This window comes from Schistocerca cancellata, chromosome 10 (assembly GCF_023864275.1).
Source record: "Schistocerca cancellata isolate TAMUIC-IGC-003103 chromosome 10, iqSchCanc2.1, whole genome shotgun sequence".
Classification (NCBI taxonomy): Eukaryota; Metazoa; Arthropoda; class Insecta; order Orthoptera; family Acrididae; genus Schistocerca; species Schistocerca cancellata.
The window spans coordinates 91,913,447-91,941,247 of record NC_064635.1 but is presented as its reverse complement, the minus strand read 5'-3'; the positions used below and the strand labels follow the sequence as shown (position 1 = coordinate 91,941,247).

The following is a 27,801-nucleotide window of genomic DNA, read 5'->3' as shown; positions in this document are numbered from 1 at the left end:
TATGTTCATAATAACATTTTATTTTATACAGTAATATAATGTGGGCTGACAATCAGAATCCGTGCTCTGCCATCGTCTTCTATTCCTTAGTGTTAGCCACTGGAGCGTGATTCAAGTCATGGACAAGTTGAAGGCTTCAGGTCCTGAAACAATTTGTACATTGTCAATGAGTCGTACTTCACACATTAGAGTTCTCTCAAACAATAACAATACATAATGAAATTTGGTGTATACATAAAGATTCATTGCCTGATTCTGATGGAGTTAACATATTCATTCAGTCTAATGAGTTAACAGACTAATCTACCCTTCGATTCCGTAACAATGGCAGAAATCTGATAAATATATGAAACACTTTTAATCGTTTCTTAATATTGTTGTGTATAATACCATGTAAAGACAAGTTGTTGTTTAAAGTTGTTAGCAAATATCTGGAAAAGTTCTTGAGTGATATACATCATATTTTACATGATATTTTAATAAATGTTCGGACAGACATAGCTCACACATTTTAAAATATATGTGGTGTATAAAGTTAAATGCACTACACAAAGGGGAAATGTTTTTATGAAAAATTTCGAAAAGTTCTTGACCGATTTACTTCAAATTTTAACGCAATAGTCTAATAAGTGTTCAGGTAGACCTAAGCTAAATATTTTTAAATGTATATGGCATACAAATACATATATGAAATATATACAACTATACAGAGGTGCTGCTACCGAAATTCTCGAGAAGTTCTTGACCGATTTACTGAAAATTTTGACACGATACATTTTTTGAAACAACATTGTACAGGCACTCTATTAAAAGCGACTGCAAGAAAGAGAATGTTGTGCAGTGTTTTGCTCTGCTGTGAAAACGTGTGGTTTTCTTTTATTTTTAGCAGTTAGTTTTAACTACAAAAGCAGGCGCTTCAACCATCAAACAAAATGTTTCTCCTGTACATATATTTTCTCGCTATACATATTTTAAGCAAAAATTGTGCCCTCAACAACTTGTTGTTTTGTTTTCCTCCTCACATTCGGTTTTCACAGAGAACAGAAAACTTGTATTGACGTCTTATCAGCATATGATTAGAATACTACTACGGAATCTGAACTTTCAATAACAATAAACAAGACTCAGAGTCTAGGAGAGGTGTTAATAGGAGGTGGACAGAGAGGGCAGGGGGAGGAAATGGACATAAGTAGGAGGAAGTCGGAAATGTAAAGAGAGAGGGGGAGCAGGAGGTGTACAGAAAGAGGAGAAGAAGGAGAATAGGACGTGTATCGAATTCTCCTACATCTTTAGCAACTGCGTTACTGGGTCTGTTAGTTATATTACATTATGTACTTATTTTGGACCCTTTTTTTAAAGTGGCTTGGACAATGTGAGCCATGACACACCGTTATGGAATGAAACAGTATGTATACGATAAAATATTAATTTGAAAATCAATATTCATAAAATTAAAGAATTAGAAAAACAGAGAAAAATTGTGAGAGTAGAGAAATAAACAAGACATTACAAAGGAAAGTTCATATCTACCAGAAGGAACTCCTGTACAGAATAGAAGAAGTTATTCACAAGGAAGTTTTACAGCTTACATCTGAAGGCTTAGGATGTACTATTAAATTTTTTCAATTTTTTTCAGGTGTTGGAAGGCTATTGAAACTGAAAGCATTCTGTACAGTACTTAAAGAAGTATCTAAATGCAAGTGTTGTCTGAGTGCGTAGAATTCACTGAATGCATGTAGCAGTTTCACCCAGTTAAGTCAGTACTGTGAACAACAAACCCTGTGATGAAATATGTGACAGAGATGGTAGAGTTATAATTCAGAGGCACCCGAACGATGTCTTACATGAAGTTCGTGAGCTGACGCACTAGACCAATCTGAATACCGTTTTTTTGCCCGAAGAATAGTCTTGATGGGTGCACAGAGCTGTTCGAACATTTGATACCACAGAAAATAATAGTATGATAATAAAATTAAGCAAAGGAGCTCGAATGCTTCAGTGTGAGACATTGCAGCATTCGGCACCTGCGCAAGGTCTTGAACCTAAGCTCCCAAGTAAATTTTTGATCTATTCATAGTCCTAAGAATTTAAAATGGTAGATTTCACTGACTCTTTGGTCACCTTGGAACAATAATTTTTTTCTTTTACAAGAGCTATGTGCCAGAAAATGCGTGCACTGCATTTTGTGGCTGTTAAGACTTGATCCTTTCTCCGAAAGCCATGTGCTGACATTAAACGCTACCGAGGACAGAGCTCTGTGGCAGCCCACACCTACCCCACTTTACATGACATTAATTGCACCAGGCAGATCCGAATATCCTCCCTGTTTGTTGACACTGACGCTGGAGGACAACCTTCTGGTCCCTAATGCAGATAAGAAGAGGATAAGAAGAGGATGTGTGTGTGTGTGTGTGTGTGCGTGCGTGTGTGTATACTGGTATTTTGATCGAAATAAGTATACTTGATAATGGGAATATCAATAAAATCGACTTATTAGAGTTATTTGTCTATTTCAGTTAAATATTCTCAGCAATATAACGTAAGTCTAATATAAACTTAAGCAAATGAAATCTACCTTGATTATGAAACAAGTGTTCACTAATATTATTTCTTATATAGTACTTACCAACACTTTACAAATCTCATTCCAGAGGTTTGTGCGTAATTTTGTTTCATCGTTCTGGCTCTGAAAGCAGATAAACAGGAAGTCAGTTGAAGATGATTACAAACACCGCTAGTGTCGAATAATAATCTACATTTAAATATATACGACCGTCAAAAATCAGCAGTTTCTAATTTAAAAAAGAATAAATTGAAAGAAAAGGAATGAATAATTTTCATAATGTGAAAATATCTGCTGTATATGCTTCACAGAAGTGAAACAGGGTTTTGGCCACGAAAGCATAGTGTCGGGCTAAAATCGAATGAATGACAAATACTGAAGAAGGGGAAACTTCAAATACGATATTAGATGGTTCAAATGGCTCCAAGCACTATGGGACTTAACATCTGAGGTCATCAGTCCCCTATAACTAAGAACTACTTAAAGCTAACTAACCTAAGGACATCCCGAGGCAGGATTCGAACCTGCAACCGTAGCAGCAGCGCGCGTCCGGACTGAAGCGCCTAGAACCGCTCGTCCACAACGGCCGGCCACGATATTAGAAATGACGTTTCACACACCAGTAGAATGAGCTGTGTGGAACAACCTTATTGTTATTGTTGTGGTCTTCTGTCCTGAGACTGGTTTGATGCAGCTCTCCACGCTACCCTATCCTGTGCAAGCTACTTCATCTCCCAGTACGTACTGCAGCCTACATCCTTCTGAATCTGCTCAGTGTATTCATCTCTTGGTCTCCCTCTACGATTTTACCCTCCACGCTGCCCTCCAATACTAAACTGGTGATACCTTGATGCCTCAGAACATGTCCTACCAACCGATCCCTTCTTCTAGTCAAGTTGTGCCACAAACTCCTCTTTTCCCCAATTCTATTCAATACCTCCTCATTAGTTATGTGATCTAACCATCTAATCTTCAGCATTCGTCTGTAGCACCACATTTCGAAAGCTTCTATTCTCTTCTTGTACGAACTATTTATCGTCCATGTTTCACTTCCATACATGGCTACACTCCATACAAATACTCTCAGAAACGACTTCCTGACACTTAAATCTATACTCGATGTTAACAGGTTTCTCTTCTTCAGAAACGCTTTCCTTGCCATTGCCAGTGTACATTTTATATCCTCTCTACTTCGACCATCATCAGTTATTTTGCTCCCCAAATAGGAAATCTCCGTTACTACTTTAAATATCTCATTCCCTAATCTAATTCCCTCAGCATCACCAGAGTTAACTCGACTACATTCCATTATCCTCGTTTTGATTTTGTTGATGTTCATCTTATATCCTCCTTTCAAGACACTGTCCATTCCGTTCAACTGCTCTTCCTAGTCCTTTGCTGTCTCTGACAGAATTACAATATCATCGGCGAACCTCAAAGCTTTTATTTCTTCTCCATGGATTTTAATACCTACTCCGAACTTCTTTTGTTTCCTTTATTGCTTGCTCAATATACAGATTGAAGAACATCAGGGAGAGGCTACAACCCTGTCTCACTCCCTTCTCAACCACTGCTTCCCATTCATGTCTCTCGACTCTTATAACTGCCATCAGGTTTCTGTACAAATTGTAAATAGCCTTTCGCTACCTGTATTTTACCCCTGCCACCTTCAGAATTTGAGAGTATTCCAGTCAACATTGTCAAAAGCTTTCTCTAAGTCTACAAATGCTAGAAACATAGGTTTGTCTTTTCTTAATCTAGCTTTTAAGATAAGTCGTAGGGTCAGTATTGCCTCACGTGTTCCAATATTTGTACGGAATCCAAACTGATCTTCCCCGAGGTCGGCTTCTACCAGTTTTTCCATTCGTCTGTAAAGAATTCGCGTTAGTATTTTGCAGCCGTGACTTATTAGACTGATAGTTCGGTAATTTTCACATCTGTCAACACCTGCTTTCTTTGGGATTGGAATTATTATATTCTTCTTGAAGTCTGAGGGTATTTCGCCTGTCTCGTATATCTTGCTCACTACATGGCAAAGTTTTGTTAGGCCTGGCTCTCCCAAGGCTGTCAATAGTTCTAATGGAATGTTGTCTACTCCCGGGGCCTTGTTTCGACTTAGGTCTTTCAGTGCTCTGTCGAATTCTTCACGCTGTATCATATCTCCTATTTCATCTTCATCTACATTCTCTTCCACTTATATAATATTGTCCTCAAGAACATTGCCCTTGTATAGACCCTCTATATACTCCTTCCACTTTTCTGCTTTCCCTTCTTTGCTTAGAACTGGGTTTCCATCTGAGCTCTTGATATTCATGCAAGTGGTTCTCTTTTTTCCAAAGTTCTCTTTAATTTTCCTTTAGGCAGTATGTATCTTATCCCTAGTGATTTGCGCCTCCACATCCTTACATTTGTCCTCTAGCCATCCCTGCTTAGCCATTTTGAAATTCCTGTCGATCTCATATTTGAGACCTTTGTATTCCTTTTTGCCTGCTTCATTTACTGCATTTTTATATTTTCTCCTTTCATCAGTTAAATTCAATATCTCTTCTGTTATCCAAGGATTGCTATTAGCCCTCGTCTTTTTACCTATTTGATCCTCTGCTACCTTCACTATGTCATCTCTTAAAGCTAGCCATTCTTCTTCTACTGCATTTCTTTCCCACATTCGTGTCAATCGTTCCTTAATGCTCTCCCTGAAGCTCTCTACATCATCTGGTTCTTTCAGTTTATCCAGGTCCAATCTCCTCAAATTCCCACCTTTTTGCAGTTTCTTCAGTTTTAATCTACAGTTCATAACCAATAGATTGTGGCGAGAGTCGACATCTGCCCCTGGAAATGTCATACAATTTAAAACCTGGTTCCTAAATCTCTGTCTTACCATTATGTAATCTATCTGAAACCTGTCAATATCTCCAGGCTTCTTCCATGTATACAACCTTCTTTTATGATTCTTGAACCAAGTGTTGGCTATGATTAAGTTATGCTCTGTGCAAAGTTCTACCAGGCGGCTTCCTCTTACGTTTCTTACCCCCAATCCATATTCACCCACTACATTTACTTTTCTTCCTTTTCCTACTATCGAATTCCAGTCACCCATGACTATTAAATTTTCGTCTCCCTTCACCGTCCGAATAATTTCTTTTATCTCATCATATATTTCTTCAACTTCTTCGTCATCTGCAGACCTAGTTGGCATATAAACTTGTACTACTGTAGTAGGCGTGAGTTTCGTGTCTATCTTGGCCACAATAATGCGTACACTATGCTGTTTGTAGTAGCTTTCCCGCACTCCTGTTTTTTTATTCATCATTAAAACCTACTACTGCATTACCCCTATTTGATTTTGTATTTGTAACCCTGATTCACCTGACCAAAAGTCTTGTGCCTCCTGCCACCGAACTTCGCTAATACCATACAGTAAAGCTGCATGGCCTTGGGAAAAATTACGGCTGTAGTTTCCCCTTGCTTTCAGCCGTTCACAGTACCAGCACAGCAAGTGCCGATTTGGTTAGTGTTACAAGGCCAGATCAGTCAGTCATCAGACTGTTGCCCCTGCAACTACTGTAAAGGCTGCTGCCCTCTTCAGGAACCACACGTTTGTCTGGCCTCTCAACAGAAACCCCTCCGTTGTGGTTGCACCTACGGTGCGACTATCTGTATCGAAGAGGCACGCAAGCCTCCCCACCAACGGCAAGGTCTGTGGTTCATAGGGGGGGGGGGGGGGTACAACAACATTATTAAAGTTGATTAAAGTTGTTTAAATTCTGTGTGTTTAATTAAAACAAAATTTGCATTTAGTTTTATTCATATAAAACACTATCAGCTGTCTGCAATGTAACAAATTTGGAACCAGCTGTGACCTATAGCTGCACTCCCACATTAGTAGTTTTGTTATGGCGAGTGATGGTGAGTAAGTGGGCAGTTGTACATGCAATGACGTCAGCTGTCCTCAAGTGTCTCCCTGTTCAGGCGAGCATGGCTTGTCCTGTGCATCCCCCCCCCCCACCCGCACCCCCACCCAGTCAACTGATCTAACATGTGGCGTGGTAGCACGCACGTCGTCGCTGCCGACCAGTGTATGCAGGGGCTAGGGGCAGGAATGCACTTCTATGCATTGTGCTATTGAAGTAGCTACGGAGCACACAGCGCTTAGACTATACAACAAATTTAATAATTTTTTAACATGGTTTACCTTCACTAATAGAAGAAAGATATTCCATTGCTTACTTCACCCTCTTAGGATTAGACTGTTGTATGCTATCACGATATCAAATTTCATCGAACTAGATCAGCAGTTTAGTCGCGAAAACAAAAGACAGAGTTATTTTTGTATTTCGTAATATCACTATGGGACTGGTAAAATTGCGTCAAAATATACAGACAATGTAAAATACAGACACTGACCTACTGCATTTCATGGCAAAGCAAGCAGCCTGACGAAAAACAGATTCTCTCCCTGTGTGGGAATCACACGATTTGTGTGCGAGCACCAAGGGACGTAGACACCAAGACACATGGAAGTTATTTCGGTCCTGTAGATGTCCTCAGACAGCGTAGGTGGTTAAGGTGACCGCTTGCGTGTAGTGGGAGATCGGGGTTCATGTTTCTGTCTGGTACAAATTTCGTATGTTACTAGAAAATCGTATAGCCATTGTACAATCGTGTTCTCCATTGGCGAATGCATTTCATAGTTTAATATGGCTGCTCCTCCAGAAATGCATGCATGTAAGAAGGTATGTTACATCGAACTTTAAAGACGCTGTAAAATGAAGGGGGTCGACCGAAGCGTCCGATCCCACCCGTCGGTTTTGAGCAGTAACGTAAGGCTGTTGTGGTGTGTGACGTCACGACGGCGTGGAATTTAGTTTGTGAGAGTTGCGTCTTTGTAGGTGTCGTTTTGATACGAACGGTGGTGCTCACTGGTGGTGCGTTGGGTGATGTTTTGGTTTAATTGGGGGGGGGGGGGGTGGTGTCGTGTGTGAATTTTGGTAAATTGATTTTTTTTATGTCTTTGGTAGGTATGGATATGACTGACATGGTCAACAGTTTTCCGTTGTCGCTCCACATACCGCCGACCGCCGCCCCTTGTCCGAGACGCCGGAACTTTAAGTAAGCCCCATTTCTTCACGACATACTGAACACGACTTCATCCAAAAATTCGAATAGTTGAAGAAATTTTATTAGAGACAACGCATTGTCCCCCATCATAGCCGACAACCGAAAGCTGTTGACCCTGTCAGTCATATCCATACCTACCAAAGACATAAAAAAATCAATTTACCAAAATTCACACACGACACCACACTCGCAAACTAAACCGAAAACATCACCTAACGCACCACCAGAGAGCACCACCGATCGTATCAAAACGACACCTACAAACACGCCACTCACACAAACTAAATTCCACGCCGTCGTGACGTCACAGTGTCATTAGGCGTTTTGTGGAACGTGTGTGTGTTTGTTTTTCGATGTATTTTCGTCCTCATAATGTGTACGTAACGACTTTATATGCGCCATATTGGACTCATGGTTTATGGTCGTTTCCGCCATATTTGTGATGTCATGGGTCAAAGCAGACGGGCGGGATCGGACGCTTCCGTATTTCCAATGAAGGCACCGCTCCACTGGATGATATATGAAATTTAATGCATTCCACTTTAGTTATTTACACAGCTGGTGGATAGAAAGATAACAGGAGTTTAAGACAGTTATGAAAATCAGTAATATGACCAGTTTTTAATGTGCAGGGTGTCCACAACAGTCAGCGCCAGCTCTGGAGCAGTAAAAAGGCTAGGCACCAGCTGTGTGGAATATGGATGAAGATTAATGTGAAGAAGACTAAGGCAATGATTTTTACAGGGCAATCAACGAAAATTAAAAGTAAAAATTAGTGATGCGGTAGTGGAACAAGTTGATAACTTCGGTACATAGGTTGCAAAATTGCTAGAAACATGATGTTTAATCAAGAAATAAAATTAAGGATAAAAATTAAAGATTGCTATTGCAGAATTGTGTCTTACACAAGGAGGTGTATTTTCCATGGTCCTTTAAAGAAACAGTTAAAGAAAAGATATGTGGTTTAGATGGAGTGCTATCGTCTATTGTGACGAAAAATGAACAATACGGTGAAGAGAGTAGAAATACGTAGAAGCTTTTGAGATGTAGAAGTGGAGATGAATGGGCGGTGTGCAATGGGCAGATGTAGCAAAGAGTGTTATTGTGTTACAAAAGCTGAACGAGAAAAGACAAATACTGGAAACAGTTTAGAGGGCCAAAAGAAATTGGCTAGGCCACTGCATGAGAAATGACTTTATAATAAATAACTTCTAGAAAGCATTTCATTTCAAAGATAGAGAAACAACAGATAAAATCACAATCGAATTTGGTGTTACAGCAGAATCAGTAAACATGTTCACATGGGGATGAAATGATGATGAGACAACACAACACCCAGTCCCTGAGCGGAGAAAATCTCCTACCCAGCCGGGAATCGAGCCCTGGCCCGTAGGACGGCAATCCGTCACGCTGACCAATCAGCTAGCGGGGCGGACACCATGTAACTGATGTGGAGGTATTGAATAGAATTGGGGAGACCAGAAATTTTTGGCACTGGAAGAAGGGATCAATTGATAGGGAACATTGTGAGACATTAATCGATTACGAATTTTGTACTGGAGGGGAGTGTGTGTGTGTGCGTGTGGGGAGGGGGGGGGGGATTGGGGGGGGGGGCGTAAATATGTTAGAGGGAGACAAATGGTGAATGCAGTAAGCAGATTCAGAAGGATGTAGGTTGCAACAGTTATTTGGAAATGAAGATGCTTGCATAGGATGGAGAAGCTTAGAGAGCTGCATCAAATCATTCTTGGGACTGAAGATCCTGACAATAACCTGCCATCTGCGAAAAGCCGCTTATGGGACAAGAGCCCCATTCTCGGCGGAAGTTTCTTTCCGCAGCATTATCTCCACAAACAGGTGTTTCAACCTTAAAGAATGCTGTGTTGTGCGGTGATAGACCTGCCTAATTAGCAGAACACATGGTCGTTGTAATCATCGTAACCAAGCAATTTCACCGAAAATAAAACCTCGTTCAAATAGTCGAATAAAAAGGATAATTTCCGTCGTGGTCGGTCACCCACTTACCCCGTTCAACGTGATGGTGGGTAGTTCCTCAACTCCCGGGTTCAGCTCTTTAGTTTTGTCTCCGTTGAGTTTCAGCAGTTGGCTGCCCCTCGCCGCCTTGGCGCAGTCCGCTATCGGCCTCCATTCGATCCCCAGGGTCGTGGCACACTGAAAACAAACCCAACAATAAACAAAGATAAATTTTCTTGAGGGATAAAAGAGTTTATGTAGAAATCCACATGGATTTACAAAGTATAACTCGTGCTGAATTTATACGCATACAAAGTATTATACAGGGTGTTGCAAAAAGGTACGGCCAAACTTTCAGGAAACATTCCTCACACACAAAGAAAGAAAATATGTTATGTGGACATGTGTCCGGAAACGCTTACTTTCCATGTTAGAGCTCATTTTATTACTTCTCTTCAAATCACATTAATCATGGAATGGAAACACACTTTGTTACAGGAAATGTTCAAAATGTCCTCCGTTAGCGAGAATACATGCATCCACCCTCCGTCGCATGGAACCCCTGATGCGCTGATGCAGCCCTGGAGAATGGCGTATGGTATCACAGCCGTCCACAATACGAGCACGAAGAGTCTCTACATGTGGCACCAGGGTTGCGTAGACAAGAGCTTTCAAATGCCCCCATAAATGAGAGTCAAGAGGGTTGAAGTCAGGAGAGCGTGGAGGCCATGGAATTGGTTCGCCTCTACCAATTTTGTCGTGTTGGGACCTGTCTTAACTTAATTAGGTGTTCAAATGGCTCTGAGCACTATGGGACTCAACATCTTAGGTCATAAGTCCCCTAGAACTTAGAACTACTTAAACCTAACTAACCTAAGGACATCACACACACCCATGCCCGAGGCAGGATTCGAACCTGCGACCGTAGCAGTCCCGCGGTTCCGGACTGCAGCGCCAGAACCGCTAGACCACCGCGGCCGGCTTAATTAGGTGTTACTTAACAAAAGATATAACGTGAACTTATTTACAAAATGCACTTTGTTGACGCTAGGAGCGCTTGTAAGCATCATTTCAATATGTCGCACTTAGTGGCCGAGAAATAAAAACAATATGATAAAGCGCGATCTTTTGAACACTTACTTTTGAAAAGTGACAGTTTTGCGTATTAATTGTTGCTAATAGTTACCCTCATGAGTTTGTGTTTTATTTCTCGGCCACTAAGTGCGACGTATTGAAATGATGCTTACAAGCGCTCCTAGCGCTAACAAAGTGCATTTTGTAAATAAGCTCACGTTATATCTTTCTTTAAGTAACAACTAATTAAGTTAAGACAGGTCCCAACACGACAAAATATGCAATACTTCCTATAACGTACTTTACGTAGCCATAGCAGTCTTATAATTCATTTTAGCGTATGAAGCGTAAAATGTCACTGTTACGTGCTATAGTATTTTTAAATATCTAGCACATTACAGACACGAGAAAAAGTAAGAATTGTAATTTTAAATAGTTTTACTCATAATAAGTTCATGTTACTACTTAGTTATTATACAATATAAATATTACAAAAAACGTCGTTAAAACTGTAAACTTCAGGCGCAGCTCATAGAGGGCGCCATACGCAAAACCGATCTGTACTGTGAAACCAACATATAATTTTACGACAGTAATGGTTGAACTGTGTAAGCGTTCACTTGAGCTCGAACAACTGCTACAAATCCGCACTGGTATATAATGTGAACATTAAAACACAACCATGTGATGGACTTGTAACTTTTGTAAATCACATTGTAATATATACTCTTGTATTTGTTTTTAGCATTGATAATGACCTGACACAGGTCGAAATCTGATCTGCGTTGTGACTATAAATGTCGTATTAAAGCGACTTCATTCTACGACTGATTGCTGCTCTATCTAACCCAGTATTATTTTATTATTGACAATAAACAACAAAATATTACTGGTTCACCAACTGTTGCGATTTTACTCCATTTTGAGAAAATGGGCATATACAGTTGTGGTTACACAACGAAAAGAAGTCTTTGTACCATCAACAGTGTGCCATGCCCTCACTTGATAAGACACTACACACGGTTTTGGAATTTAATATCGGATATTGGCGCAAACTCTGATGATCAGAAAATTTACGCGACGACCTGTCCTCCCCTTTACTGTCCACCAGATACTGGCAGTTAAAATTTCATCCACCTCTAGGATTTGAATCGGCTTACTTCCGAGCGGAGTGCCGCCCAACTGGGGTGCACTAAAATACAATGAACTACGATGTTATACAACTGTTGATACAAACTTTTCACTATCAAACCATCCTTCAAATGATTACATTAATCAAGAAATTGAGTTTTCAAAAAATTAAGTGAACAAACTATAAGGCAAAATCAGCAAACACAATTCTTGAAACACTAACACTGACGATATCTAAAGATAAATTTGTAGGAGCACTACCTCGGCCATTTGAAATAAAAGTTGCTATTAGACAAGGGGACGGTTCGTCCCGTTTACTGTTTCACTGCGTTCTAGGAAAAATACACTACTGGCGATTAATATTGCTACACCATTAAGATGACGTGCTACAGACGCGAAATTTAACCGACAGGAAAAAGATGCTGTGATTTGCAAATGATTAACTTTTCAGAGCATTCACACAAGGTTGGCGCCGGTCGTGACACCTACATCGTGCTGACATGAAGAAAGTGTCCAACCGATTTCTCATACACAAACAGCAATTCACCGGCGTTGCCTGGTGAAACGTTGTCGTGATGCCTCGTGCAAGGAGGAGAAACGCGTACCATCACGTTTCCAACTTTGATAAAGGTCGGATTGTAGCCTATCGCGATTGCGGTTTATCGTATCGCGACATTGCTGCTCGCGTTGGTCGAGATCAAATGACTGTTAGCAGAATATGGAATCGGTGGGATCAGGAGAGTAAATCGGAACGCCGTGCTGGATCCCAACGGCCTCTTATCACTATCACTCGGGATGACAGGCATCTTATCTGCATGGCTGTAACGGATCGTGCAGCCACGTCTCGATACCTGAGTCAACAGATGGGGACGTTTGCAAGACAACAACCATCTGCACGAACAGTTCGACGACGTTTGCAGCAGCGTGGACCATTACCTCGGAGACCATGGCTGCGGCTACCCTTGACGCTGCATCACTAACAGGAGCGCCTGCGATGGTGTACTCAACGACGAACCTGGGTGCACGAATGGCAAAACGTCATTTTTTCGGATGAATCTAGATTCTGTTTACAGTATGATGATGGTCGCATCCGTGTTTGGCGACATCGCGGTGAACGCACATTGGAAGCGTGTATTCGTCATCGCCATACTGGCGTATCAGCCGGTGTGATGGTATGGGGTGCCATTGGTTACACGTCTTGCTCACCTCTTGTTCGCATTGACGGCACTTTGAACAGTAGACGTTACATTTCAGATGTGTTACGACCCGTGGCTCTACCCTTAATTCGATCCCTGCGAAACCCTATATTTCAGCAGGATAATGCACGACCGAATGTTGCAGGTCCTGTACGGGCCTTTCTGGATACAGAAAATGTTCGACTGCTGCCCTGGCCAGCACATTCTCCAGATCTCCCACCATGTGGTCAATGGTGGCTGAGCAACTGGCTCAATACGCCAGTCACTACTCTTGATGAACTGTGGTATCGCGTTGAAGTTGCATGGGCAGCTGTACCTGTACACGCCATCCAAGCTCTGTTTGACTCAATGCCCAGGCGTATCAAGGCCGTTATTACGGCCAGAGGTGGTTGTTCTGAGTACTGATTTCAGGATCTATGGACCCAAATTGCCTGAAAATGTAATCACATGTCAGTTCCAGTGTAACATATTTGTCCAACGAATACCCGTTTATGATCTGCATTTCTCCTTGGTGTAGCCATTTTAATGGCCAGTAGTGTAGTAAGGATCTGTAATTTGGAGCTAGATAGATCACAAAATTGAATCAATAATTCCACGAAGGAAGACAAATGGAATTAAGGTAAACTGCCTGGCTTTTGGAGCCGATTTTGGAACACAAGAGACGCAGTTATTCAAATAAATCTTCTGGAAGAAATAGTGAAAAATCTGGTCTCAAAATTTTAGCTAAAAAAAAAAACCAAATTCATGACAAATATAAAGAAATGCACCAAAATTCATAGAAAAACTGGTAGGTAAAATAGAGCGAGTAAGTAAATTTAAATATCTTGGAGAAGCTATACAACAGAAGGGACTAGAAAATTTTGAAATAGATGTAACGATAAGGAAGGAGCATATGATCTGACAAAGAATACTTACAACGAGAAATACATATCTAGAAAAACAAGACTAAAATACATTACCACAATAATACTACCAGAATATTATATGGATCTGAATGCCTAACAATGAACTATAAGCTGGATAGGATAGAGGTCCCTGGAAGATGCATTGTTGAAAAAAAATGATGGGCGCAATACAAACTACAGATACCCGGAAAATGAGAAGTAGTGAGGAGATCGACAAGAATACAAAGGAAATATCAGAAGCAATGGTTACAAGAAGATTAATCTTTTTTGGACACCTCTACCGAATAAATGAGAACAGGCTCGCGAAATAAATGTTTCTGTATTTCTGGAAGAAGAAATCACAACAGCATGAATTATAGAAATAAGGAAAGGAGTAGAAAAAAATTAGAATAAAAAATCGGAAATAGCAGAACGAAATCTTTTTAACAGTAAAATACTACATTCAGTAGGCTTTCAGCGGAGATAAAATAAGAAATTCGGAACAACATGGAAAGAAGAAAGGAGAAGGCAACATAGGGAGAAGGTGAAGGACTACTGCAATAACAGAATACAAGGAAAGGAGAGGGTCTGAATTTATTACGTGCCCGCAGCTGGTTAATAAGAAGATAAAAAACTATAAAAATAAGAAGCAATATCTGCAAGGCTACAAAGGCGGGGAGCGCTTGGTTAAGTCGTTCTGACCGCCCCAGCTCAGCTAATCTGAGTCGACTGAACGATAATCGATGCGAATTCACGGCTGGCTTACCTCAGTCAGAATTCACGGCTGGCTTACATCAGTCAGAATTCACGGCTGGCTTACCTCAGTCAGAATTCACGGCTGGCTTACCTCAGTCAGAATTCACGGCTGGCTTACCTCAGTCAGAATTGCTTCTGGGTCTGTCTGGTTGCGGATCGTGCACTCCGCCAGCCTTAGCAACGAGTTCTGGTCTTGGACGAGGACTACGGCACACGAGTGGATTTTGAGTCCTTCACACTCCGTTTCACCGTGGTCGCATATGAAAGTGAGAGGATTCGTGCTATTAACCTGTGAAAGTAAAAGCAATTGACACACACAGTCGGTAATAAACACAAGCAAACAAAAACTGCATAAGTTAGTAACAAAGTTAAGAGAATCTTCCGTCAGTTCTTGGTGCTTTTCATTAATTAGTAACAAGTCATCGAATCTGTAGCTGAGTTTCTGTACACTGCTAAAAAAACAAAGAAGAAAAAAATTCACACACCTGGAAAGACGACGTCGATTTCCATCCATGACGGCATATGATACGTGGGATACATTCATGCTCATAAATTGAAGATAACGCTGATACATGATGAAACAACGCTCTGGTGGGCGGTTTGCTGGTTTGAATCACCCCGGGGTATGACCATGCGGTGCATTTGACCTGCGGTCGTCGCACGATGGCACTGGCAGCAGTCTACATATGCAGAAGTGTGTTGGTGCATGTCAGAGTACGGTGCAGCGAATAAGTGTGCAGACGTTTTCAGACGTGCTAATGGTGAGTGTGTGCTGAAAATGGCTCAAAGAGCACATATTGATGACGTTAGGAGGGGTCAAACACAGCAGGTCGTAGCACAGGCCGTCCGTGTGCCACAAAGTGTGATGTCAAGATTATGGCAACGATTCCAGCACTCAGGAAACATGTCCAGGCGCTACAGTACGGGACGTCCACAGTGTACAAGAAGACCAATATCTCACCATCAGTGCACGCAGACGGCCACGGAGAACTGCAGGTAGCCTTGCTCGGAACCTTACCGCAGCCACTGGAACAGTTGTCTCCAGACACAAGGTCTACAGAAGACTGAACAGACATAATTTATTCGCCCAGAGACCTACAAGGTGGATTCCACTGACCCCTGGTGTCAGGAACACAGTACAAGGTCACAGGAACAGTGGTCCTAGGCTATGTTCACGGACGAGTTCAGGTATAGTCTGAACAGTACACCCCTGCATGTCTTTGACAGAGGAGCTGTGACAGTTCAGGTGTATCGGGACGTCAATTTGCACCAGTATGTCCGCCTTTTCAGGAGTGCCGTGGGTCCCACCTTCCTCATGATGGATGATAACGCACGGCCCCACTGAGCTGCCATCGTGGAGGAGTAACTTGAAACAGAAGATATCAGGCGAATGAAGCGGCCTGCCTATTCTCCAGACGTAAACCCCATCGAGCACGTCTGGGATGCTCTCGGTCGACGTATCGCTGCACGTCTTCAAACCCCTACGACGCTTCCGGAACTCCGACAGGCACTGGTGCAATAATGGGCGGCTACACCTCAGCAGCTGCTCGACCGCCCGCTCCAGATTAAGCCAACCCGTTCTGCGGCCTGTGTAGTGTGCGTGGTGGTAATATCCCATATTGATGTCGGGGTACATGCGCAGGAAACAGAGGCGTTTTGTAGCACATGTGTTTCTGGACAGTTTTCTCAACTTATCATACCGTGGACTTACAGATCTGTGTCGTGTGTGTTCCCTATGTGCCTATGCTATCAGCGCCAGTTTTGCGTAGTGCCACGTTGTGTGGCACCACATTCTTCACTTATCCTTAATTTATGAGCATGAGTGTCACCCACAGTAAGTGGCGTAGCTACATGAGCGCCGTCTGTGTCTACACTTTAATCGGGAATGCTCCCACACAGAAGGCTCAGTATGGTGCAAAAGTGTGAAGCAGGCAGGCAACCATGCCACGGACAGACACTCGTGCCACCTACAGCCAAATGAGCGTGAGTGACAGGGATCAGATTGTGGCGGGATGGTTCTTTTGGAGAATTACCACACGTTGGACGTGCTGCGTCAGTTGTGTAACGATGCTGAGATCAGCAGTCACGTGAACGTTCTCATAAACCGTAGGTGACGTTCTGGACGTTGACGCAGCAGAGACGCCCACCAGGATCGTGGTATTGCAAGGGCTGCAGAGGTAAATGGTACAGCTACCAAGTGGCTCATGAGAAAGCTTGTGAGCCGAGACGTGTCAACAAGAACTGTTGCGAACTGTTTATTAGCAGTGGGGACAGGTACACGATTCGCGTGGTGTCGTCAGAAGATCGCTCGGGAGAGGAAATTGTGCGCCGAGGTCTTGAGCAATGAAGGTTCCATGGGACTGGAAGAAGGCCGAGTCATAGCAATCTATAAGAAAGGGTAGAAAATCGGATGCACATAATTACTGGCCCATTTCACTGACATCGATTTGTTGTGTTCAGACATAATGACCTTTCTAGACTCTGAGAAGCTGATCTGCAGAAACCAGCACTGTTTTAGGAAACAGCGGTCATGCGAGACACAGCTGGCCCTCTTTGTGCATGATATACAACAGGCTCTAGATACCAACTCCTAGGTTGATGCCATATTTCTCGACTTTCGAAAGGCGTTCGACTCAGTTCCGCATTGTCGCTTGCTCCAAAAAGTGCGCGCTTACGGTTTATCCGATGAGATATGCGACTGAATAGAACGTTTTCTAACAGACAGGGAGCAGTATATCGTCCTGATCGCGGAGACTTCAACAGAAGCAAGGGTAACTTCAACTGTGCCCCAGGGTGGCGTAATAGGTTCGCTGCTTTTTGCGATTTACATGAACGATATGGTTGATGGTATTGACTGTTTGCCGATGATGCTGTAGTCTACAGGAAAGTAGTATCAAACGAAAGTTGTGAACATATCAATGAGGATTTGCAGAAAATAAATGCGTGATGTAATGACTGGCGAGTTGCTGCCCCATCATGTCTCATTTGTCCTCGACTGGAGACAAATTTGGTGTTCGAGCAGGTCAAGGCACATGTCGACATTTTGTACAGCATGTTCGTTTACAACAGCGGTATGTGGGCGACCGTGGTCCTGTTGGAAAACGCTCTCTGGAATGCTGTTCATTAATGACAGCATGACAGGCCGAATCACCAGGCTGCGTACAAATTTGCAGTCAGGGTGCGTGGGATGACCCCGAGAGTGCTCCTGCTGTCATTTGAAATCGAACCCCAGACCGTAACTCCAGGTGTATGTAAAGTGTGCCTAGCTCACAGACAATCTGGTTGAAAGTCCTCCATTGGCCTCCTCCTAACGAACGAATGGCCATCGCTGGCACCGAGACAGAGAACCAGCTTTCATCGAAAAACACAACAGACCTCCACCCTGCCCTCGAATGAGTACTCACTTGGCACCACTGAAGTCGCAAATGGTTCGGGGCCATTGGAATGCACGCTACAGGCCGTGCGGGTCGGAGATGTCCTTCAAGTAACCGATCTGTAACAGTTGTGCCATTGTTGTGCCAACTGCTGCTCAGATTTCTGCTGCAGATACAATGCGCCATAGCCATACTCCAAACACAATAATAGTCTTCCCTCTCGGTAGTGCCAAGTGGCTGTCCAGAGCACCACCGCTGCCAGTAATTATGTACAGTGGCTGAAATATTGCAGAAGGAACGTCCAGCTTCTCGAATCGTCAGAGACGAGAGTATGGAGTCCCCCATGGAAGAGTAGGTGGACCACTCTTATTTTCCACACACAAAAACGTCCCGACGAACAGGGTGAGCAGCAATTAACAGCTGTTTGCTGATGTACAGGAAGATGGCGAGTACGGGTGGCGGATGCGAATAGCCTCTAACTTCGTATGAACATGCCTCTCAAGGCACAGCGGCACCGACCTACCGCCGTGTCATCCTCAGCCGTTAGATGTTACTGGAAGCGGACGTGGAACGGCATTTGGTCAGCACACTGCTCTCCCGGCCGTTGTGAGATTTCGTGACCAGAGCCACTACTGCTCAGTCAAGCAGCTCTTAAACTGGCTGTTGTGTACATAGTTCCGCGTAGTCAGTGCATACACAACTTTCCCACTAGAGCGCGCCCCGCTAAGCACAACAGCGCAGGCGCAGCGCTCGTCCATCTCCACACTACGAGATGGCGCTGCCTTAGAGATGGACCAAATTCTGCTTCCACTGATCCGTGTATTAATATGTAACGCAGCCAATGAGATTGCTGCTAAATCACACTCGCGCAGTGATACATGAACGCGCGAGGTATTATAACGAGTGTACAGACCTCCGAACTTCAGATTGTCAATTGTAAACAGCATCCAGAATCAAGTTACGTAATGTCTATGCTTTTTATTATTTTAATAAATGTGTGTGAACATTAATCAAGTTCTGTTTAAAGTTGGTCACCGTCAATATGCTACTCTAAACTTGCATGTGGCATTTCTATCTGACCTAACGGCAGAAGATAAACGTGCCATGATAAGACCACGAGACATATTACTGACACTCGCCTACTTTGTTAGAGCGACAAGTCAAATAATCTGATGGTGTGTGTACCGAAGGTCTTACAGTAGGCACACCACACTGGCCTCACAGGCTGATTGCATACTGTTTGCCAACAGTGTTCGGCAGACCCCAGATGGTCACCCATCCGAGCGGTAGCCAAGTCCAACAGCGCTAAGCTTTGGTGATCCGGTGGGAACCGATGTTACCACAGTGGCAAGGCCATTCGACGCTAAATGGTTAGACACAGGGAGTGCTTCTTCGTACAGCCGGGCAGCTGGATTTGGCATTCGCCAGGCTGTAGTGTGATGTGTCTGGGCTAGTGGTCGTCCCACCATAGAGCCTCCTGGAGCGTCGCTGTGCTGTGGAAAATGGTTTGGATCCACTTTTGCCTTGGACAGTAATTTATTTCTTGACTAGTGAGGTGTTTTGGTATTGGGAAGATGGCTGATTATGTGGGTAATACCCATTTTCATGCATTGCAATTCCTTATGCTTTTACTTGTGGCGCTGTTCACTGTGTATTTTAGGAAGTGCCTTTTAAGCTGTGATATGAAGATATGTGTTACCTTCATTTTTTAAGAAAGGAAAAGGAAATACAAAACGTTCCAGCTGATTTCCTACCAAGTGTTATTTAAGATGTCTGTTTCTGGCATAAGCTTGATCTTGATAAGGAATGAGCTCTTTCTATGATGCTAAGACTGAAATGTGTCGAATTTTTTCATTTTGAGAATACTATAAGGCATATAGGCAGTCGTCTTTCTAGCGCTCTGTCTGCGGGTGGAACAGCAATAGAAAAGAGTACTAGGGGTACAAGATACCTTCCGCCATGCACCGTAGGGTGGTTGGCGGGCTACGTATGTAGATGTAAATGTAGATGTAGATGTATAGAGTAGAATGTGCTGTACTCTGCAGCAGGTGTGTGTGTGTGTGTGTGTGTGTGTGTGTGTGTGTGTGTGTGTGTGTGTGTGTGTGTGTAATGTAACACTAACGAGTGGTGTGAAATAAAGCTTTATGTGTAGTTTACTGTGTTTCAGTCGTCTTAAACAGTAGAAAGTAGAGAGAAAGTGTTACTTACCACAGTGTTGCCAAATGGGACCAGTGTAACGGTGATACGATCTGGAGCATGTTTATAAGCCGGAAGCAGCTGGTTTATGAAGAATTCTCTGCACTTTGGGCTTAGCGTTTCATAGTAGACGCCAACTGTCACTGTGTTATCAGCAAATACCTGTAACATAATATCTTCCATAACGACTGGCAGTACACATACATGATGAAGCTGCCTTACACGATAAAACGCACTGAAGGCGTAGGTAAAAGCCGTGTACGGCAGTGGCTTAGTGAACAAAATAAGAATGTCGGCCAGATTTGTGATGGATTCAGGACTTATTAGCGGATACAACTTTGCAAGGCGCTCTAAACGGATCAGAATTATTAGATGTGGAAGTACCCTAAGGGAGCCCGCCCGGCTAGCCGCGCGGTCTATTGCGCTGCTTCCCGAGCGAGAAGGCATGCCGGTCCCCGGTACAGGCGTGCTGATCTCCTCAATTTCGCGCATCTGGAGAAATCTTGTGCTCTTGGATGGGTACTGGACAGCAGCTACGTACTCGATTCGCTGTGTTCCTTTACGAAACGTGGAATGTAGAGGTCTTCTTCTGGTCAGCTGCAGATTAAACTGGTGATGATGGCCGGCCGGAGTAGCAGAGCGGTTCTAGGCGTTACAGTCTGGAAACGCACGACCGCTACGGTCGCAGGTTTGAATCCTGGCTCCGGCAAAAATATGTGTGATGTCCTTAGGTTAGTTAGGTTTAAGTAGTTCTAAGTTCTAGGGGACTGATGACTTTAGATGTTAAGTCCCATAGTGCTCAGAGCCATTTGAACCATTTTTGAAGAACCATTACCCAGCGCACATTTTTGCCAAGAGCAAGATTTATATGTTGTAGTTCCGTTTTCGAAATGTGGAAGTAGAGTGCGCCCAGGTAATTACTACTCCTCACATATTCCATGCAATGCCCAATGTGAATGTAAAACGTCAGTTGTTTCCCGGTAGAAACAAGATTGTATTTAAAGCGGAATTTTATGTGGTCATGCAACAGAGTGGTTCCAAATTGTTCTGTTGTCACACGTGTTCTATCGATACTTATTAACGCTGACTGTAAAGCACGCAGAACATCTGCAACTCCAGCACTCCAGTCCTCGGCCAGTTTGGTCGTTTCGCACGCCATCCCGGCCCGCACTCAGTGTCGCTGGCAGATGGCAGCGCTGCTCAGTCGGTCGTGGAGTAACTGCTACTCTCCTCGTTTTACTGTCACTGTGAATGCATGTCACCAAACCGAATATCGCAATAGAGTAATTTTGGGCCGCCCTATCGAGTGAGCACGAAAAATTCTGCTTTAAGAAATGATTTCTGTTTACACTGGGAAACAGACCAAAATTTGGTGCAGCTTGGAAAACATGATGAGCAGTACTTGTTTGAGCTGACTCCTGCTAGACATTGCGAAAAACGCAACATAACTGTTGTAAGGTGTCAGGCAAATCCAACACCTTCCATGAAAACTCTGACATGATAGAAAATCCGGCAGTATGTCACATAGCTCTGAATAAATCCTGACATTAAATTAACCAAAGTAATACGATCAACGAGTGAGCAAATGGAATACCACAGACTAACACAAGAACGCCTAAATGCATGTCATACCTTCCCACCGTGAAACGCCGGCCGCGGTGGTCTAGCGGTTCTAGGCGCTCAGTCTGGAACCACGCGACTGCTACGGTCGCAGGTTCGAATCCTGCCTCGCGCATGGGTATGTGTGGTGTCCTTAGGTTAGTTAGGTTTAAGTAGTTCTAAGTTCTAGAGGACTGGTGACCACAGATGTTAAGTCCCATAGTTCTCAGAGCCATTTGAACCATTTGAACCACAGTGAAACAGACGCAGTTCCGAGGGAAGAAACGAGAACAGAAGCCAAGAGCAGAACCGTGTTAAGCTACAAAGCCCTACGATAAGGGACGGACACCCACATCGCGGCTGACCGCTAGGACCACCCCCCAGCCCATGTTAAAAGATAGAGCCCTCCAGAAGAACAGTATAGATCTTACTATAACACTAAAAGGGCTACACCAGCTGAAAGTGAGACTATACGCGTCTCTGTTACGTTGCAAACATTAAAAACATTGACCCACCGGGAAAAGTATAACGTTCCTCATTGTATAGACAGAACTTTTGTAGGCGGACTTAAGGTTAACATTGATACCCTGATTGGTCAGTTGAAAACACAGCTAGATAGCTTTTCTTAAACCAACTTCAGTAAATTGTATTAAGGAAAAGTTGGAGAGAGTTGCTTCCGAGACAGCGAGGTGTGTGAGGCTGCGCCGCCCGCCGCACCCTGACGCTGCCTAACCAACGACAAGGTAATGAACACACGCGATGCCACATAAGAGTCATAAGGCTTTACTCAGAACTGCAGAAGTCGCATCCGTTACATCCCCTTTTTGCGTAATACTAGTGTCGATCGTCAATTAAAGCTCATGGTATTCACATTTGCTACTAGAAGTTAAAATCTGAAACCCGATGATTTTTCTGTTATATAATTATTGTGAAGCCACTAATTTACGACAAGTTAAATAAGTAATTAAAGATAATTGAGGGTCACTATAGACCGTTTTGATAGTTTTCTCTTTTATGAAACTTAACTTAAACCTAGATTATAGATGCGATATGGCATAGGTCATCCTTTGATCCATTGTAGAACTTGGAAACCCATTCAGGGAATATTCGTTCACATTTTTGTTGAATGCAGAAGGTTTTTATCATCCTGTATTAAAATATTTCCTTTTATCAATATTGCAATTTATAAACAATGTTTTGTGAGTAGAATAAAAATTCCAATGGTAAACTTAACTGCTTTTTCGACGTTATTTTACCAGCTAACTAAAAATAGGGAAGCCTTGAACCCCTTCCACTAAATTTAGTTAGTATTAAGATTCTTTTACAGGGAGTGCAGTGGAGCTGACGCTGAAATCATTAAGTATTTGTTTATATCATCGCTAGTCTCACTGAACTCTTCTGAACTCTACGTGTCATGTGTGGTCTGGTGTCTCCTTACCAGCAACAAGTCCCAGGTTCAAACTAGTCAATTCCCTAAAAAACACGCTCAGAGCGTCGTTGCGCGAAAGTGGTAGGGAGACATGACTTAGAACAGACAGACACCACGCAGAATGTTAGACTGTTCGTAGGAGTCCGTGCTGGAAAATGTCTTCGACCAAAAGAGACCATACTGTAAAGCAGATCAAATTGTTACGTAATGTGATTTCTTCATATTCTTGAATCATTTTTAAAAAACAAAACATTTTGTCAATTTCAGTTATGAACTGTATGAAAATGCAAGTCGTTAAAAAAAATTAAAATTCCTTACCAAAACGTGTAAGATGAAATAGAAAAAATACTTTTTTTTATTTTTTTATGTACCTACGTTTTTCAGGATATATCGTTTCTTATCTCTCTCCAAATTGTAGTTCATTTTCATGCGATTAGTGAGTGGAAACAAAAACATTTTATTTTCATTTAGACAAAAATGTTCAAATGTGTGTGAATTTCTAAGGGACCAAACTGCTGAGGTCATTGGTCCCTAGACTTACACACTACTTAAACTAACCTATGCTATGAACAACACACACACACACACACACACACACACACACACACACACCCATGCCCGATGGAGGACTCGAACCTCCGGCGGGAGGGGCTGTGTAAACCGTGACACGGCGCCTCAAACCATGCGGCCACTCAGAGCGGCTTCATTTAGACAATTATGACACAATATCTTTGGTTGAAATTTCCATTTCATAGTAAACTAGCTTAGCAGCCGCTGCTTTGCTTATGTAGACTGTATGGTCTCAACAATTTGTTTTTATTTAATTGATTTATGTTTTTCACAAAACGCAGCATCACCTAAACTTTCCACGCTAATTAAGGCCATAGTAACAGAGTCTTTTCCGGATGTACTTCTGACCAAAAAGCGGTTCTGGTAGCTGGAGCCGGAGCTCCTTGTTAAACTTGCCTTATGAGTTCTCGTGGTGGCAGTTGCATAGAAAGTCTCATCCCCTAACATACGTTTTCTTACAAGTCACAAACCGATTTTCATAAATTTAAATCAAAAGAAATTTTTTTATATGACGAAATACTTTCATAAAAATTTCATTCCCTATATCAGTGTGTCGGCAACGGCCTTGCCGCAGTGGATACACCGGTTCCCGTGAGATCACCGAAGTTAAGCGCTGTCGGGCGTGGCTGGCACTTGGATGGGTGACCATCCAGCCGCCATGCGCCGTTGCCATTTCTCGGGGTGCACTCAGCCTCGTGATGCCAATTGAGGAGCTACTCGACCGAATAGTAGCGGCTCCGGTCAAAGAAAACCATCATAACGACCGGGAGAGCGGTGTGCTTAGCACACGCACCTCCTATCCGCATCCTCCACTGAGGATGACACGACGGTCGGATGGTCCCGATTGGCCACTTGGGGCCTGAAGACGGAGTGCATATATCACTGTGTCAGAGGTTGTATTTCCAAAAAAAAACTCTGAAACACATATTTTTTTATTTGTAACTGACAAGCGCAATACAAATATTCACAGCTTTAGCTTTGAAAATGTTTTCATAATGACACGCTTTATTTCCATAAAAGCTTATGGGTTGAATTTCGAAATAGACAAACACTTATTTTTTAGTTCTAACTTACAAGTCAAACTCCAATTTTCATTGATTTAAATTGCTCTAGTACTTCTTTAATAATGATTTATTTTCAAGAAAGCTTTCATTCACTGTTAGACCTCCATACGAAATCCGCCCCGTTAGCTGGGTGGTCGGCGCAACGGACTGTCATACCAAGGGGCCTGGGTTCGATTCCCGCCTGGGTCGGAGATTTTGTCCGGTCAAGGACTCGGTGTTGTGTTGTCTCTATCATCGTCATCTAATCCCCATCGACGCGCAAATCGCCGAACCGGCGTCAACTCAGAAGACTTGCACCAGGCGACCTGTCTACCCCGCGTGAGGCCCTAGCAACACGACGGTTCCATTTATCTCCATAGGAGTTAAATTTCCACAATTGCTAAAACACGTATTTCTTTATTTCTGATCAAGAAACCAATCGCCAATTTTGGTTGCTGGATACTTAGCAGTGATAGGAAATCTTTTAATCTTCAATTCCGACTTTTCCATACTTTCATTTTACTTCATTTTATTTACACTACTCGCAATTAAAATTGCTACACTACGCAGATGACGTGCTACAGACGCGAAATTTAACCGACAGGAAGAAGATGCAGTGATATGCAAATGATTAGCTTTTCAGAGCATTTACACAAGGTAGGAGCCGGTGGCGACACCAACAACGTGCTAACATGAGGAAAGTTTCCAACCGATTTCTCATACACAAACACCAGTTGACCGGCGTTGCCTGGTGAAACGCTGTTGTGATGCCTGGCGTAAGGAGAAGAAATGCGTACCATCACGTTTCCGACTTTGATAAAGGTCGGATTGTAGCCTACCACGATTGAGGTTTATCGTATCGCGACATTGCTGCTCGCGTTGGTCGGGATCCAATGACTGTTAGCAGAATATGGAATCGGTGGGTACAGGAGGGTAATACGGAACGCCGTGCTGGATCCCAACGGCCTCGTATCATTAGCAGTCGAGATGACAGGCATCTTATCCGCATGGCTGTAACGGATCGTGCAGCCACCTCTCGATCCCAGAGTCAATAGATGGGGACGTTTGCAAGACAACGACCGTCTGCACGAACAGTTCGACGACGTTTGCAGCAGCATGGACTATCAGCTCGGAGACCACGGCTGTGGTTATCCTTGACGCTGCATCACAGACAGGAGCGCCTGCGGTGGTGTACTCAACGACGAACCAGGGTCACGAATGGCAAAACGTCATTTTTTCGAATGAATCCAGGTTCTGTTTACAGCATCACGATGGTCGCTTCCGTGTTTGGCGACATCGCAGTGAACGCACATTGGAAGCGTGTATTCGTCATCGCCATACTGGCATATCACCTGGCGTGATGGTATGGGGTGCCATTGGTTACACGTCTCGGTCACCTCTTGTTGGCAGTAACGGCACTTTGAACAGTGTTCGTCAGATTTCAGATGTGTTACGACCCGTGGCTCTACCCTTCATTCGATCCCTGCGAAACCCTACATTTCGGCAGGATAATGCACGACCTCATGTTGCAGGTCCTGTACAGGCCTTTCTGGATACAGAAAATGTTCGACTGCTGCCCTCGCCAGCACATTCTCCAGATCTCTCACCAACTGAAAACGTCTGGTCAATGGTGGCCGAGCAAGTGGCTCGTCACAATACGCCAGTCACTAGTCTTGATGAACTGTGGTATCGTGTTTAAGCTGCATGGGCAGCTGTACCTGTAGACGCCATCCGAGCTCTGTTTTAGTCAATGCCCAGGCGTATCAAGGCCGTTATTACGACCAGAGGTGGTTGTTCTGAGTACTGATTTCTCAGGATCTATGAACCCACATTGCGTGAAAATGTAATCACATGTCAGTTCTAGTATAATATTTTTGTCCAGTGAATACCCCTTTATCATCTGCATTGCTTCTTGGTGTAGCTATTTTAATGGCCGGTAGTGTATTTATTCATTTGAGATCTGCTGGATACTGCATTAGAAATTAGATGTATGGGCTCTAATCTAATTCTACAGGAAGTAAATTTGATTATGCGAGTCCGTGAGGACCCGTTTGTTAGGCATAAAGTATCTTGTAATTTTTTTTTCATTGTCTTGATAAAATTGTATGGAGAAACGAGCGCTCATCACTCCTACAGTGATCCTCGAATTTCCTGCTAAGGAACGAAGGAAGACATTGGGAGGTACTTACTTGTGCGTGAAACAAGATGGCGAGACCGAACGCAGAGAGAACACCCCGTGGCAGAAACATCTTGGCGGTGTGGCGGCGGCGACAGTCCAGGGAACGGCAGCTCTGTCCATTTATACGCTGCCCGCCGGCTGGTGTGCGTCGGAAAGTAAACAAAACCCCACCGACGTGTGTTGCGTAGGAACGAGGGTGCAGACCCTGACCTGCGACTCGCAGCTGCAACGAGGTGACTCCGTGCCAAGCAGGAAGACCTGTAATCTCTCGCGAGGCGATAACACACCCCGCTACTGAGGTCAGCAGACTTATTCCATTGCGGAGCGGATAACTGGCAGACTCACGCGATCAAAGACCGCACCGTCCTTTAGGCAAGCCAGAACGGAAGTTCGCAAAAACCACAGAATAACACTCGGTCATAAAAAGACACTGGTCTGTGTCATTTCTATAGAAAAGTTTGCATTCTGCCACGGGTGACATCTTAACAGAGAGAAACAAAGTAACAAGATATTAGTACCAGACGAGGAAAAATATGCATTACTCAATGACGTCAGTGTATCATTACATTTTCCAATCAACGGTGCAAAAAACCCTCTCCTTAAAATTACACCAATAAACAGCGCTCGGTCACAAAATAATTTGACCTAGGTTTCGGCCACTTCTAAGAGTGCCTTCATCAGAAATAAAACATTGAAACTGGCCTATAACATGAGC

The 27,801-nt window shown here is 43.3% G+C and overlaps 1 protein-coding gene and 1 pseudogene across 1 annotated transcript; one reads left to right on the top strand and one right to left on the bottom strand.

The window, feature by feature from the left end:
- Positions 1–27,228, bottom strand: LOC126106554 (gamma-interferon-inducible lysosomal thiol reductase-like). Its single transcript, XM_049912892.1, has 6 exons — positions 27,097–27,228; positions 20,279–20,428; positions 14,815–14,985; positions 9,707–9,853; positions 2,627–2,686; positions 1–143 (listed from the first exon to the last, which is right to left on the bottom strand). Exons 1-6 carry the CDS (start codon positions 27,154–27,156, stop codon positions 117–119), a joined length of 615 nt encoding a protein of 204 aa, XP_049768849.1. The 5' UTR covers positions 27,157–27,228; the 3' UTR covers positions 1–116.
- On the top strand, positions 24,420–24,536 carry LOC126106954 (5S ribosomal RNA; annotated as a pseudogene).
- Positions 27,229–27,801: the final 573 nt, after the last annotated feature.

Excerpts from the sequence above, each read along its gene's own strand:
- LOC126106554 (XM_049912892.1), bottom strand. The coding sequence starts at position 27,156 with ATGTTTCTGCCACGGGGTGTTCTCTCTGCGTTCGGTCTCGCCATCTTG. Across the intron at positions 9,854-14,814 it reads CAGAAGCAATTCTGACTGAG|TGTGCCACGACCCTGGGGAT; the intron begins GTAAGCCAGCCG and ends GTTTGTTTTCAG. Across the intron at positions 144-2,626 it reads ATGAGATTTGTAAAGTGTTG|GACCTGAAGCCTTCAACTTG; the intron begins GTAAGTACTATA and ends AAATTGTTTCAG.